The sequence below is a fragment of the Phyllopteryx taeniolatus genome, chromosome 17, assembly GCF_024500385.1.
Source record: "Phyllopteryx taeniolatus isolate TA_2022b chromosome 17, UOR_Ptae_1.2, whole genome shotgun sequence".
Taxonomy (NCBI): Eukaryota; Metazoa; Chordata; class Actinopteri; order Syngnathiformes; family Syngnathidae; genus Phyllopteryx; species Phyllopteryx taeniolatus.
In genome coordinates this window covers 14,515,440-14,531,542 of record NC_084518.1, presented here as the reverse complement: position 1 = coordinate 14,531,542, position 16,103 = coordinate 14,515,440, and the positions used below count along the sequence as shown (strand labels likewise).

Sequence of the window (16,103 nt, the reverse complement as noted above, 5' to 3'; positions counted from 1 at the left end):
TAAACTTTAGCTTAATGTGAACACATAATGGGAAACACCATAGATGGGCTAACAAATAGCATCGGTCTCAGACCGATAATATAACATTAATCACAGGCATGTATTCTTTATCCTCTGCGAAGAACGAGTAATATTACATTGGCTTATTGCCATGTACGTCTATCTTATACTGGCCCCAGATGGCCAAGGCATGCACACTAGAACAAGGGGCACTATGTGGCTAAAGCTGTTTAATTTCTTTACATCCTGTTTAATTATGTCAATGTATGTTTTTAAAGTAAAGTATTTTACTGTTTGTGTGTAGAGGGATTGGGTGTACTAGGTGCCCAAGCACGAGGGACCCCTGGGCTTTTGTAAAACGTTTTGAAGATTTTATTTATTTATTTATTTATTTAAATATGTCAACTATAAAAACGGACATAAATATTAAGATAAAATAAATTTATAAAATAAAATAAAATTAAATAAATGAACGCAACAACAAAAAATGGCAATACATGTTTTTTGTAGGATAGCGACTTAATGAAATCTACCATATCAGTTAATGACTAGCATTTGAAGTTAATTACTGAATTATTTACACCCAAAAAATCTCATTGACTCTGAAGCACCTACTGAGTTTCCAATCAGATCGCTTTTATTAAGCTCACAGCCACCAGGGGACATATAGTCACTGTCCAATGAAAACCAATTGCAGTAAGTGGAAATGTTGTTTTCACCGCAGATAGGTGAAATAATCATTCAAATGTGGATACAAGCATGAAATTTGGTACATATACAGTACTTTTAAAATCCCACGCTTTCCAAAAATACCGCTGGCCACGAAAAGTTCCAAGATGTCCTCCGCAAAATTTTTTTTTTTCTTTAGAACTCGAAATGCATTGATTATAAGCCTTGTAAATATGCTAAAATATGCATCTATAAGAATGTTGTATATCAAAAACTACAACCCCAATTCCAATGAAGTTGGGATGTATGGAAAATGCATGGCTGTACGGAAGGTATTTTGGTACCCAATGTCCACAATAGCCATATTTCAACTTTAATACGTTTGTATACAAAAATTCTATGTTATGGCTCATAAACTCATTTCTTAAAAGTATCTAGATACAGACATGCAGTTGGTACCACATATCCGCAATACCCAACTTTATAGTCAATTTTGATGCATTTATCGGGCTACGGGAATCACATAGTTTCACATAGTTCACCCCCCCCAAAAAAACAAAAAATTCTGAAAAAATGAAAAGAAACTAAAGGAAACTGAAAAAGATTTGGAAATACATCCAAAATTAATTTAAATGTAATATACTGCATCTTAGTGCTTGCTTTTCTCTTAATACCTGAATTATTTAGAGCTCTTTCAGCCTGATTTTTTTAGTTTTACATTTTAATTATTCCATCCATCCATTTTCTTTACCGCTTATCCTCACAAGGGTGCTGGAGCCTATCCCAGCTATCCTCAGGTGAGAGGCGGGGTACACCCTGAACTGGTCCCCAGCCAATAGAAACAAACAATCATTCGCGCAGACATTCACACCTAAGGGCAATTTAGAGTTTCCAATCAACCTACCGTGCATGTTTTTGGGATGTGGGAGGAAACCGGAGTGCCCGGAGAAAACCCATTCAGGCATGGGGAGAACATGCAAACTCTATACAGGCGGTGCTGGGATTTGAACCCCGATCCTCAGAACTATGAAGCAGATGTGCTAACCAGTCATCCACCGTGCCGCCGTTTTTATTATTCACCTAATTTAATCATGATTCATCACATGTTGCAGATTTTTCTCTCCTTAAAAAAATGTCAACTTGGAAAAAAAAAACATTTTATTCCCTTAACGGACCACATTAGGCACACCTGAACTGAGTAATAACATTCGGGCAGAATATTAGGCACACCTCTCAGTGTGCTGCATGTTTGGATCAAATCAAATCAAATGCTTTGTTTTGGTTGTTGATACTGTTGCTCCATAGATCTCCCACTATAGAAAAGCTTAATGCAGTTACAGACAGATGGACATCATCTCCATTTAGAAGACATCCATCATCCAATCCTCAGGTTCTGTGTTTGTGCGTGTTGATAGTTGTCATGATGGTGATAGAAGATGACTAATAGAGTAGCGAGCTAGCTGTCTTCCTCATTCTCATTTGTTGCTACTGGCTATGGATGAATTATTGATTTGGGGGGGAGGAGGGGTGCCCCCCACACACACACTCTCTCCCCATTCTCCCCTCTTGCATTCCCTTACTCTACCCTGCCCCTGGCATGTCAGCCATTTTGTGTGTGTATGTGTGTGCAATTATACAGTTTATACATACAACCCCAATTCCAATGAAGTTGGGACGTTGTGTTAAACATAAATAAAAACAGAATACAATGATTTGCAAATCATGTTCAACCTATATTTAATTGAATACACTACAAAGACAAGATATTTAATTTTCAAACTGATAAACTTCATCATGAAATATGTTTTGACTCACACCTAGGTAATGAGACCTTTTTGTAGGCCATCAATTAGGACTGAACCAGCTGATATACATTTGCACTGACAAGGGGCTGGATTGCTGTTTGATTATTGATAGATTTTAGGTGTTGTCTTGGCTTTGCATGCCTTACTTTATATGTTCAATACTTTTCCCCCCGTGTCATTTCACATTTTTACACCCAACTTAATTTCTGAGCTTATTTGTTCTACTAACTTGGGTTGTTCCCAACCTCTGGTGAAATTTCAAGTCAATAGCACCTTTGAAAGTACAACCCCAATTGTTGGAACGTTCTGTTAAACATAAATAAAAACAGAATACAATGACTTGCAAATCATGTTCAACCTATATTTAATTTAATACAATACAAAGGCAAGATATTTAATGTTCAAACTGATAAACTTTATTGTTTTTAGCAAATAATCATTAACTTAGAATTTGAAGGCTGCAACACGTTCCCAAAAAGCTAGGACAGGATCATGTTTACCATTGTGTTACATCACCTTTTCTTTGAACAACATTCAATAAACGTTGGGGAACTGAGGACACTAATTTTTGAAGCTTTGTAGGTGGAATTCTTTCCCATTCTTGCTTAATGTACAGCTTCAGCTGTTATGCAGTCCGGGGTCTCCGTTGTCGTGTTTTACACTTCATAATGCGCCACACATTTTCAATGGGAGACAGGTCTGGACTGCAGGAAGGCCAGTCTAGTACCGGCACTCTTTTACTACAAAGCCACGCTGTTGTAACACATGCAGAATGTGGTTTGGCATTCTCTTGCTGAAATAAGCAGGGCGTCCATGAAAAAGAAGTTGCTTGGATGGCAGCATATGTTTCTCCAAAACCTGTATATACCTTTCAGCATTAATGGTGCCTTCACAGATGTGTAAGTTACTCATGCCATTGGCACTAACACAGCCCCATACCATCACAGATGCTGGCTTTTGAACTTTGCGTTCATAACAGTCCGGATGGTTCTTTTCCTCTTTGGCCCGGAGGACACGACGTCCACAATTTCCAAAAACAATTTGAAATGTGGACTCGTCGGACCACAGAACACTTTTCCACTTTTCATCAGTCCATCTTAGATGAGCTCGGCCCAGAGAGGCCGTCGCTGTTTCTGGGTGTTGTTGAAAAATGGCTTTTGCTTTGCATAGTAGCGTTTCAAGTTGCACTTACGGACGTAGCGCCGAACTGTATTTACTGACATTGGTTTTCTGAAGTGTTCCTGAGCCCATGTGGTGATATCCTTTACACATTGATGCTGGTTTTTGATGCAGTGCCGCCTGAGGGATCGAAGGTCACAGGCCTTCAATGTTGGTTTTCGACCTTGCCGCTTACATGCAGTGATTTCTCCAGATTCTCTGAACCTTTTGATGATGATATGGACCAGAGATGATGAAATCCCTAAATTCTTTGGAATTCTACGTTGAGGAACATTGTCCTTAAACTGTTCGACTATTTTCTCACGCACTTGTTCACAAAGAGATGGACCTCGCCCCATCTTTGCTTGTGAATGACTGAACAATTCGGGAAAGCTCCTTTTATACCCAATCATGGCACCCACCTGTTCCCACTTAGCCTGTTCACCTGTGGGATGTTCCAAACAGGTGTTTGATGAGCATTCCTCAACTTTCTCAGTCTTTTTTCCCACCTGTCCCAGCTTTTTTGGAACGTGTTGCAGCCATAAAATTCTAAGTTAATGATTATTTGCTAAAAACAATAAAGTTTATCAGTTTGAACATTAATTATCTTGTCTTTGTGGTGTATTCAATTAAATATAGGTTGAACATCATTTGCAAATCATTGTATTCTGTTTTTATTTATCTTTAACACCACATCCCAAGTTCATTGCAATTGGAGTTGTAAGTTTATTCAAAAGTCATCTAAGGGCCCTAGTACATGAAAATGTGATGCAACAAATCTTTATGACATGGATTAATATAATTTGTTGGTTAAATATTTTTGGCCTTTTTGCCCACTCCACTGTTCCATAGCAACTTTCATCCCCATTCTGTCAACATCCCCGTCAAAGATGTTAGTCCCACCGCCCCACCCCACCCCAATAAAAGCAACAACATTTCAATGCAAGCTTGTTGCATGACAACCTGCATTGTAAATAATTAAAGTGTGCCTCCGTTGCCACACACACACACGCCTTCAGCTCCACTTACCAGCACGGCCGCTTCTCATTTCAAGCCGCCCATCCATTATTTACATGGCCCAGACCCTGTTTAACCTTCTATTGATGCCCCCGCCCCCACACATAAAATTATTTGTGGATGGGTTTTTAATGCACCCAACGGACAGTTCATTAGGTGCACTTGCACTGTGAATTCCAATACAAGAGCTGTCTCTCCCTTGAAGAATATACAGTACACTGTGTTCCAAAATGTTATACAGACAGGATTTTGGGTAAATAAACATTTGAGCTTTTATTTATTTGTTATTTTTTTCCTAGGGAAGTTTTCACACGTTGTTTCATCAGATAATATTAATATCAGACAGGTGGTATTATTAATTTCCGAGGTCGGTCAATTGCATGTAATTAGATTTTTCACATATTTCGGCAAGTAAGGTTTTTTTCATAATGGGGGAAATCTTTCTGCTAAAAAAAAAATGAAAAATCTGAATAGTTTAATGCCATGCAAAAAGAATGAATGAATGACACTTTTTTGTGTCTGATTTAAAAAACATACTTTAACAGTATTAATTTTTGCACAACTAAGGGCAGTGTCTATTATTTTGCATTATTATTCTTATTAGTATTATTATTATTATCATTATTTCGTTTCAGAATACAAGGAACAAGTCTCAGTATGGTGGGTTTCAGTTCAACACCACTACAGGCAAACACCATAGTAAAAATAAAATGATTTAACATTGGTGCACATGTGTGTGTTTTATTCAGTTCAACAGTCCCAATTAGAGGACATTTTAATTGATACAAAAATAGAACCTTAAACACAATACAATAATAGATGGCATATTAAAATATTCATAAAGAGGATGTTAATACGCACAGAAGTCACTACAAGGAAACCTCCATTTACGACAGTCCCGACATACGACATTTTATGGTTACGCACGGTATGCTTGCATCTTTTTTGAACTTTTATTTACAATATATTGATGGCATTTAATTGTTTTTCATACTAATGTTTGCTGTGATTATTACTGCTTTGTTATCGTGGGTTAGTGTTCCGGCTTACGTACGAATTCGGGTTATGTCGCCATTGATTAAAAATAATTAGCTATTCTTGTTTTAACATTTAAAACAGTTAAAATTATCATTAAAACGATGAACTCAATATTTGATATGTATCTGTGCTTATTTAAGAAAAAAAGAACATTAACAAATATATACTGTAAATGACACAAAATTTATAATAAACATGAATCAAATGATACCTTCACCATATGATGCTGCACGTCTCCCGCCCCTCTACTCCATTTTTATTCCAACGTATAATTAATATCGCATCGTCATGACGCTGCATCCATATTTGAAAGTGTATCAATTAAAGAGGTCGTCCTAAGTATTATAAAAATCACCGAAAACGATACCATATAACGAGGATGTGGGAGGAATAAGTGAAATATGAATATGTCTGGGCTCCATAAACATTTATAAGTTTTTTTTTATTTTTTATTTATCATCACCCATCCCAAGTTTCAAATGAGTCACACAAATAACAACTTTTACAAAATAACCAATCATTTATTCCTTTTAAAAAGTGAAATTTAAAGGTGCAGCAATTCTTTCAATGACGTGCTGTCTTGTGTGTGTGCACATATACACTCGCCAGCCACAATATTAGGCACACATGCATAATCCACCAACAATAATATAAGCACCCCGAAAACATCAGTGGAAGTATTCTAAGTAAAATGAAGCATTGTTTTTGCATTGGGCAGGTGTACCTAATAAACTGACCGGCGAGTGCTCTGTAGAGCTGCTGGCTTTTAGAAATGCATAAACTCTTGTTACAATGCTCCAAAAAAAAAAAAGGTAATAAAATATAGAAAGTGTTATAAATAATTCAACATAAATAATCCACACAGCAATCATTCATTTGTTACATTCAGTAACATTTGTACATAGACGTGATAAAGTGAAGTGATGTCAACCAACACGCACTCAGTACTCTCAACACTAAAACAGTTTGTTTGATATCATTTCTAAAGTGACATAATATCCCTGAATGTGAATTAAAGTGTCTGGTGTATTTATAGTATTATACAGCACAATCGTGTGTTCAATAAGTCTCATTTTAATACTTTTAAAACAGGGGATCTCAAACTGGGGTCCGTGAGTCGTAGTTTGGGGGTCTGGGAAATAATTTACGATAAATTATTCAGTCGTATCTTTTTTTTTTTTTTTAAGTGCAGAACCGGCGATTCGATAAAATATACATAATAAGCCAATAACAAGCTCTGGTAATGATTTATATAAGCTTTAAATACGCCAACATCTTCATGGTATCAAACTCAAGGCCCGAGGGTTACATGTGGGCCATCACTTCACTTTTTTTGGCCCTCCTAAACAACTGTCATGTTTCTTGCAAAATGGATTTGTTCTCATCATTTTGGCAGAAGATGGTTTACCAAAATTGCAAAAATTCTTCACTTTTTACCTACCATTTCCCTCACCAAATCCACTCTCAACATATAGTACAAATATTATATTAAAATATTTGGTTTCCACTATTTTCCATGACTGTTATTATCAATTGCCCATAAATGTCCTTATATATTTAACAATAGATTTGATTTGAAATCAGAAGTCATGGAAAATAATGACAACCAAATTGTTCAATTTATGTTATTATATGACCATTTATATGATTTTCCCAGTCGGGAAACCATAACCGAATTTGACACCCAATTGAGCTAAATTGGGAAAATATTACTATGTATGTTGAAACGTTTCAAAAATAAATAATTCCAATGGCCTTTAGGGGTCTACATGCATGCTAGTTAAGTACAATTGGCATTAAGATTATGAGGTTGGTCTTTGGAAAATTTCCCCTGGACCCACAAAGTTTGAGAACCCCAAAAAAAGTACAATAAAATGAAGAAAAATGGAACAGATAATCCCAAGTATCAGAAGTGAAGAGCTGCCGTTTTAATTTAATCCCACGGGATCATCAATTTTAGGAGTTGATGAAAATGCATTGTCACCATCATCAGAAGCAGCAGCAGCAGAGGTGTTTTATTGATGATGCGTTCAAAGTCAGTACATGGCCGAGTACTTCATGCGCTTCTGCTTCTGCCTCTGGTTGCAGAACCACACCCGCACCACGTTCTTTTTCAGGTCCAGCTTCTCGGCGATGGCGGCGATCTTCTCCGACGACGGCCTGGGCTGGATGGCGAAGTAGGCCTCCAGGGACCGCTTCTCCGGGGCGGCGATGGACGTGCGCCTGCGCCGCCTGGCGTCGTCCGCTCCCCCGCCGCCCCCTCCTCCGAGCGGCTCCGGCGCGGCGCTCCTGTCCCGGTGCGCTGCCTCAGCCTCCTCCAGCCAGGCGTGCAGCACCGGCTTGAGCGCGATCATGTTGTTGTGCGACAACGTGAGCGACTCAAACCTACAGATGGTGCTTTGGCTCAGGGAACCCACGCCGGGGATCTTGAGGTCGGCCAGAGCCGAGCCCACGTCCGCCTGGGTCACGCCGAGTTTGATGCGCCTTTGCTTGAAACGCTCGGCGAAGGCTTCCAACTCACGCGGGTCCGACTCCACGTCGCCGTGCACGGGCACGGCCGGGTGAGGGTGGCCCATGGCGACCATCGCCTGGTGCAGCTGCCCCATGGTCTGGAGGTGATGGTGGTGGTGGTGGTGGCTAGGGTGCTGGTGGTGGAGCGTCACGCCCGGCTCCGGCGGCGCGCCCATCACGGTCACCCCCAGGCTGCCGGAGAGCTGCTCCAGAAGGTCCCCGGCCTCCAGGCTCTGCCCCAGTTGGTGGCTCTGGAAGTTCTGGTGATGGTGCGAGGCGATGACGGCGGAGGAAGAGGAGGACGCGGTGGTGCAGGAGGGCACGCCGCTCATGGTATGGAAGCTGGCGTCTCTCCTTGCCTGGGAGACGAGGATGCTGTCAGCCGCCGCCTGCAGAGCCTCTGCCCGAGCCAGCAGGCTCTCCTCCACGCCGCCCCCCAATATATTGGCCTGGAGCTGCCAGCAGGAGCGCGCATGGTGAGGGAGTCAGTGGGGAATTGTGTCAGAGAAGAGGAGAGGAGGGTCATAAAAATTAATATGGAAGGAAGCAGGCGGAGGGAGGAGTGTGTATCGGATGGAACAAAGTCATGTCAAATCACATTTACACATTTTTCCCTCTGTGATTACGCCCGCCCGTCCCCGTCCTTCTGCCCTCATCCTCCGTCGACCTACCTGAGGCCCTTGCACACACGCTCTGCGCACGCCCTCGTGCAGGCCCAAGTGTTGCTTGCCGTCCACAGTCATCATCATCATCTTTTCTTCTTCTTCCTCGCCTCGTCCTCCTCGTGTGCTCTCCGCAGGTTGTCCCAGTCTGGACTGAGTGCATCCGTTTTGCCCCCGCCACACCTCCCTCTCATCCTCCTCTCGTTTTCTTCTTCGTCTTCTTCTTCGTTCACCTCCCTCCTCGCACACTTTACTCAGCTCCGCTTACAACAGGTGGGCCTCAACGCATGCGCAAGATCACGCTCGACATCCCTTATAGCTGTGCGCTGTCAACATTACACATATACAGTGGACATAAAAAGTCTACACACCGCTGTTCAACTGGCAAGTTTATGTGATATAAAAAAAAAATTAGACCAAGATAAATAATTTCAAAACGTTTTCCACCATAATGTGAGCCATAAACCTGTATAACTGTTTGAGAGGGGATGTCAATAAAAACAACAACAAAAAGTGTGCACATCCTCTTATATCTGGGGATGTGGCTGTTTTCTTTAAGCAAATAATAAACTGATTACAAAACATAATGAAATGTAAATACATTATAAACGTGTTTGTTGCATTTTATAGCATGTGGAAAACAACGATAATGAAACACCCCTCTGAGAGTGTCAGGTAAAAGTGAGCATTGACGTGGGTGGCATATTGAATATTGAACACGCTTGTGCCAGTGTAACCAATAAGCATCGTGACAGCTCAGTAACTTGGCGAGCAGTTTGATGAGCTGTCCACGGTGCTGATGTCTTCTGTGAACTTGCTAAGTATTAAAGCCACACAGAAAAGAAACGAAAAATACGACAGTAAAAATCTTACTTTTTCGAGAAAATTCTTATATTTTTCTATATTATATTGTTATTATATTTCAAGACAAATATCGTACATTTCTTTAGGTTGAAGTTGTAATTTTTACTAGACAAAAGGCAAATATTTTAAGGGGAAAAAGTAAGATATTTTTAAAATCAAAACGTTATATTTTGGGGATGAAAAATTGTGTATATTTCTTTAGATTGATGTCGTAATTTTGAATGAATAAATTTGTCGCATACAGTATTTTTTACATAAAAAGGCAGGTATTTTTTTATTCATCATAATTTTACAAGACAAAAGTCAAAGATTTTTGCGATAATAAGTTGCATATTTTCAAGATAAAAAGACTTGTTTGGATCAAAGTCGTAATTCTACTTGAATGAAGTGGTATATTTTTCGTATAAAAAGTTGTATATTTTGAGATTAAAATCGTAATATTCTTGTAATATTAAAACTTGAAAAAAATATATATGCCTTTTTTTTCTTGAAAATTACTTTAAAAATATACCACTTATTTTTGTGAAGATATACACGTTCGCCCCCAAAAATATTGCGACTTTATTCTGGTAATATAATAACATTAATCTAAAAGTATACATTTTCTCAAAAAAAAACTTTAAAGATGTAGGACTTTTTATCTTCCCGTGACCCTTGTGAGGATAAGCGGCTCAGAGAATGGATGATGGACTTTTTATCTAAAAAAATATCCACCTTTTTTCCTAAATATTTTGCAATTTCACTTGCATAATATTACTATAATCTTAAAAATATGACCTTTATTTTTTCATCTCAGAATGACCCAATATTTTACATACATTACAACTTAAATCTCGAATATATACACTACATTTTATCTAAAACATAAACAGTAAGTAAGATTTTTTTTATATTATTTTTATTATCTTGAAAATATTTTATTTGCTTGAAAATATACTTCTCAAAAATGTGACTTACTGTTTAATCTAGAAAATCAAGTTTGTCCTCATACAAAGCTGCTTGGCTCCCTCATATGAATGAACTAGAACAGTGATTCTTAATAAGTGTGGTACACAGGCTTCCACTAGTGCAGGGGTGTCAAACAAATTTTTCCGGGGGGCACAACATACTTATGGTTTCCTGCTGTGAGGGCCATTATGACAAATACTCAACAAATTGATGGAGAACTAGTTTTTAAATCAGAAGCTGATGAAAACTGGTCAAGTATTATTCATTGGGGAACTGGTAAAATAAATGCTTGCAATTCTCAACGTTATTAAAGGTTAAAATAATTGGAAATTTTGGTATTTTAGAATGAAACATGAAGTCGACGCACATAAATTGCTTTTGTGGGCCACATTCAATGATGTGGTGGGCAAATTTGGCCCCTAGGCCTTGAGTTTGACACCTGTGCTCTAGTTATATGCAAAATAATCACTGTATTAAATGATTAAAATGTGTATAATGTTAGTCGATTAAACATTTTCCAAGCGTGACACTAAATGTTTTAAGTTCAGTTGTATTTAACTTTTAAGTGCAAGCTAAGTATTTTTGAGGCGATCTATTCCATCTGATCCCGATGCTCACGTCTGCTTCTCTAAACTTGTCAATAATGCAACAAGCAGCATGGTGGCCAGGCTGGCATCCATTACCACGCTGGCACTAATATTCATTACACTCGTGGTGACAACCAGACTGAATAAGGTACTGGATACTACCATTGTCCTGGCATCGTGATTGTCAATGGGATAGGCTCCAGCTCACCCTTGACCCTGAGGATAAGCGCTTTAGAAAATGGCTGGATGGAGAGATAAGGTGGGTGGGTATCTAATGAAGGACTAAAATCTAGTAGCGCTGATCCTCTAGTCCTCGACTGAGACTGCATGTCATCACACACACACACACAAGCTGTCAACCTCCATTTTACTCTAAATAAAGCATGAAATTCCTTTTCTCACCCACATTTTTTACCCCCCTAATAGGCACCAGGGTCATTCATTATTGAGTGGACATTGTTTGGGAGCTGTCATCGTGTGTGTCTGTGTGGGTGATGCTGATGTGGAGGATGGCGCTGTCATTATATATATATATATATATATATATATATATATATATATATACACACACACATATACAGTATATACAGTGGGTACGGAAAGTATTCAGACCCCCTTAAATGTTTCCTTCTTTGTTATATTGCAGCCATTTGCTAAAATCATTTAAGTTCGTCCCCCCCCCCCATTAATGCACACACAGCACCCCATATTGACACAAAAAAACGGAATTTGCAGATTTATTTAAAAAGAAAAACTGAAATATCACACAGACGTAAGTATTCAGACCCTTTGCTGTGACACTTATATTTAACTCGGTTGCTGTCCATTTCGTCTGATCATCCTTAAGATGGTTCTACACCTTCATTGCAGTCCAGCTGTGTTTGATTATACTGATTGGACTTGATTAGGAAAGCCACACCCCTGTCTATATAACACCTTACAGCTCACAGTGCATGTCAGAGCAAATGAGAATCATGAGGTCAAAGGAACTGCCTGAAGAGCTCAGAGACAAAATTGTGGCCGGGCACAGATCTGGCCAAGGTTACAAAAAAATGTCTGCTGCACTTAAGGTTACTAAGAGCACAGTGGCCTCCATAATCCTTAAATGGAAGACGTTTGGGACGATCAGAACCCTTCCTAGAGCTGGCCGTGCGGCCAAACAGCAATCGGGGGAGAAGAGCCTTGGTGAGAGAGCTAAAGAACCCAAAGATCACTTTGGCTCCAGAGATGCAGTCGGGAGATGGGAGAAAGTTCGAGAAAGTCAACCATCACTGCAGCCCTCCACCAGTCGGGGCTTTATGGCAGTGGCCTGACGGAAGCCTCTCCTCAGGGCAAGACACATGAAAACCTGCATGGAGTTTGCTAAAAAAACACCTGAAGGACTCCAAGATGGTGAGAAATTCTCTGGTCTGATGAGACCAAGATAGAAATTGTTGGCCTTAATTCTAAGTGGCATGTGTAGAGAAAACCAGGCACTGCTCATCACCTGTCCAATACAGTCCCAAGGAAGACAGGGAGACCGGTTGCAATCAAAGGAAAGATGAATGCGGCCAAGTACAGGGATATCCTGGACGAAAACCTTCTCCAGAGTGCTCAGAACCTCAGACTGGGCCGAAGGTTCACCTTCCAACAAGACAATGACCCAAAGTACACCACTAAAATAACAAAGGAGCGGCTTCAGAACAACTCTGTGACTGTTCTTGAATGGCCCAGCCAGGGCCCTGACCTAAACCCAATTGAGCATCACTGGAGAGACCTGAAACTGGCTGTCCACCAACGCTCACCATCCAACCTGACAGAACAGGAGAGGATCTGCAAGGAGGAATGGCAGAGGATCCCCAAATCCAGGTGTGAAAAACTTGTTGCATCATTTCCAAAAAGACTCATGGCTGTACTAGCTCAAAAGGGTGCTTCTATTACTTGTAAATACTGAGCAAAGGGTCTGAATACTTATAGCTGTGTGATATTTCAGTTTTTCTTTTTTAATAAATCAGCAAGAATTTCATCAATTCTGTTTTTTTCTGTCAATATGGGGTGCTGTGTGTACATTAATGAGGAAAAAAATTTACTTAAATGATTTTAGAAAATGGCTGCAATATAACAAAGAGTGAAAAATGTAAGGGGGTCTGAATACTTTCCGTACCCACTGTATGTTCCGTTTTGTTCATGTTTTTCTGATTTTGTAACGCATTTTCGATCTGGGGCGCACAAATCTTTCCCCGTTGACTGGTTAAAAACGTTATGTCCCGGCAGATTCTATGCACTCAGCGCTTTGTCAACCTCCAGTCAAATCAAGCTTGGCAAAATTCACTCGCTGTCTGTTGTAATTCAGATTAATTTCAAGTTTTACATCTCCTTGTTAATGCAGCCCTATGGGGGGAACAAGCCAGTGCAAACTGTAGGCCGGTCCCAAGCCCGGATAAATGCAGAGGGTTGCGTCAGGAAGGGCATCCGTCTTAAAACCTTGCCAAACAAATATGAGCGTTCATCCAAAGAATTCCATACCGGATCGGTCGTGGCCCGGTTTAACAACGTCCGCCACCGGCGGCGTCAACCTGCAGGGCGCCGTTGGAAATTCAGTTACTGTGGCTCGAAGTCGAAGAAGAAGAGGTGGAAAGCGGGTTCTTCGGCAGAAAGAGAAGAGGAAAGCACAGAGCCTAGAACTGAATGTGAGGACTTTGAATGTTGGGACTATGACAGGAAAATCTAGGGAGTTGGTTGACATGATGATTAGGAGAAAGGTTGATATATTGTGTGTCCAGGAGACCAGGTGGAAAGGCAGTAAGGCTAGAAGTTTAGGGGCAGGGTTTAAATTATTTTACCATGGTGTAGATGGGTAGAAAAATGGAGTCTGTGTTATTTTAAAAGAAGAGTTGGCTAAGAATGTCTTTTAGGTGAAAAGAGTATCAGATCAAGTGATGAGGCTGAAACTTGAAATTGAGGGTGTTATGTATAATGTGATTAGTGGCTATGCCCCACAGGTAGGATCTGACCGAGAGGTTAAAGAGAAATTCTGGAAGGAGCGAGACGAAGTCATTCTGAGCATCCCAGACAGAGAGAGAGTCGTGATTGGTGCAGATTGTAATGGGCATGTTGGTGAAGGAAATAGGGCTCATGGGTAAGTACGGCATCCAGGAAAGGAACTTGGAGGGAGAGATGGTGGTAGACTTTGCAAAAAGGATGCAAGTGGCTGAAGTGAACACTTTTTTCCAGAAGAGGCAGGAACATAGGGTGACCTACAAGAGCAGAGGTAGAAGCATGCAGGTGGATTACTTCTTGTGCAGACGATGTAATCTTAAGGAGGTTACCGACTGTAAGGTTGTGGTAGGGGAGAGTGTGGCTAGACAGCATAGGATGGTGGTGTGTAAGATGACTCTGGTGGTGGGGAGGAAGATTAGTAAGACAAAGGCAGAGCAGAGAACCATGTGGTAGAAGCTGAGACAGGACGAGTGTTGTGCAGCTTTTCGGGAAGAGGTGAGACAGGCTCTCGATGGACAGGAGGAGCTTCCAGAAGACTGGACCACTACAGCCAAGGTGATCAGAGAGGCAGGCAGGAGAGTACTTGGTGTATCTTCTGGCAGGAAAGGAGAGGAGACTTGTTGATAGAACCTCACAGTACAGGAAATCATACAAGGAAAAAGGTTAACTAAGAAGAAGTGGGACACTGAGAGGATGGAGGAGAGGCGAAAGGAATACATTGAGATGCGACATAGGGCAAAGGTAGAGGTGGCAAAGGCCAAACAAGAGGCATATGATGACATTTATGGCAGGTTGGACACTAAAGAAGGAGGAAAGGATTTATACAGGTTGGCCAGACAGAGGGATACAGATGGGAAGGATGTGCAGCAGGTTAGGGTGATTAAGGATAGAGATGGAAATATGTTGACTGGTGCCAGTAGTGTGCTAGCTCGATGGAAAGAATACTTCGAGAAGTTGATGAATGAGGAAAATGAGAGAGAAGGGAGAGTAGAAGTGTGGTGGATCAGGAAGTGGCAATGATTAGTAAGGCAATGATTAGTAAGGGGGAAGTTAGAAAGGCATTAAAGAGGATGAAAAATGGAAAGGCAGTTGGTCCTGATGACATTCCTGTGGAGATATGGAAGCTGAGCCACACAATGAAGTTATGGGAAAGAGTAGTGGAGGCTAGATCCAGGACAGAAGTGAGTATTTGCGAGCAACAGTATGGTTTCATGCCTAGAAAGATTACCACAGATGCATTATTTGCCTTGAGGATGTTAATGGAAAAGTACAGAGAAGGTCAGAAGGAGCTACATTGTGTCTTTGTGGATCTAGAGATAGCCTATGACAGAGTACCCAGAGAGGAACTGTGGTACTGTATGCGGAAGTCTGGAGTGGCAGAGAAGTATGTTAGAATAATACAGGACATGTACGAGGGCAGCAGAACAGTGGTGAGGTGTGCTATAGGTGTGACAGATGAATTTAAGGTGGAGGTGGGACTGCATCAGGGATCCGCCCTGAGCCCCTTCCTGTTTGCAGTGGTGATGGATAGACTGACAGATGAGGTTAGACTGGAATCCCCGTGGACCATGATGTTTGCAGGTGACATTGTGATCTGCAGTGAAAGCAGGGAGCAGGTGGAGGAACAGTTAGAAAGATGGAGGCATGCACTGGAAAGCAGAGGAATGAAGATTAGCCGAAGTAAAACAGAATATATGTGCATGAATGAGAGGGGTGGTGGGGGAAGAGTGAGGCTACAGCGAGAAGAGATAGCAAGGGTGGAGGACTTTAAATGCTTGGGGTCAACAGTCCAGAGCAATGGTGAGTGTGGTCAGGAAGTGAAGAAACAGGTCAAAGCAGGTTGGAGCGGGAGGAGGAAGGTGTCA

At 40.8% G+C, this 16,103-nt stretch overlaps 1 protein-coding gene across 1 annotated transcript; it reads right to left on the bottom strand.

Moving 5' to 3' along the window:
- Positions 1-5,475: 5,475 nt before the first annotated feature.
- Positions 5,476-9,295, bottom strand: LOC133467687 (POU domain, class 4, transcription factor 3-like). Its single transcript, XM_061752822.1, has 2 exons — positions 8,870-9,295; positions 5,476-8,653 (listed from the first exon to the last, which is right to left on the bottom strand). The coding sequence occupies exons 1-2, from the start codon at positions 8,948-8,950 to the stop codon at positions 7,724-7,726; spliced, it is 1,011 nt and encodes a 336-aa protein (XP_061608806.1). The 5' UTR covers positions 8,951-9,295; the 3' UTR covers positions 5,476-7,723.
- Positions 9,296-16,103: the final 6,808 nt, after the last annotated feature.

Coding starts and splice junctions, on each gene's coding strand:
- LOC133467687 (XM_061752822.1), bottom strand. CDS start 8,950: ATGATGATGATGACTGTGGACGGCAAGCAACACTTGGGCCTGCACGAG. Junction 8,654..8,869: donor CGTGTGTGCAAGGGCCTCAG/GTAGGTCGACGG, acceptor TCCTGCTGGCAG/CTCCAGGCCAATATATTGGG.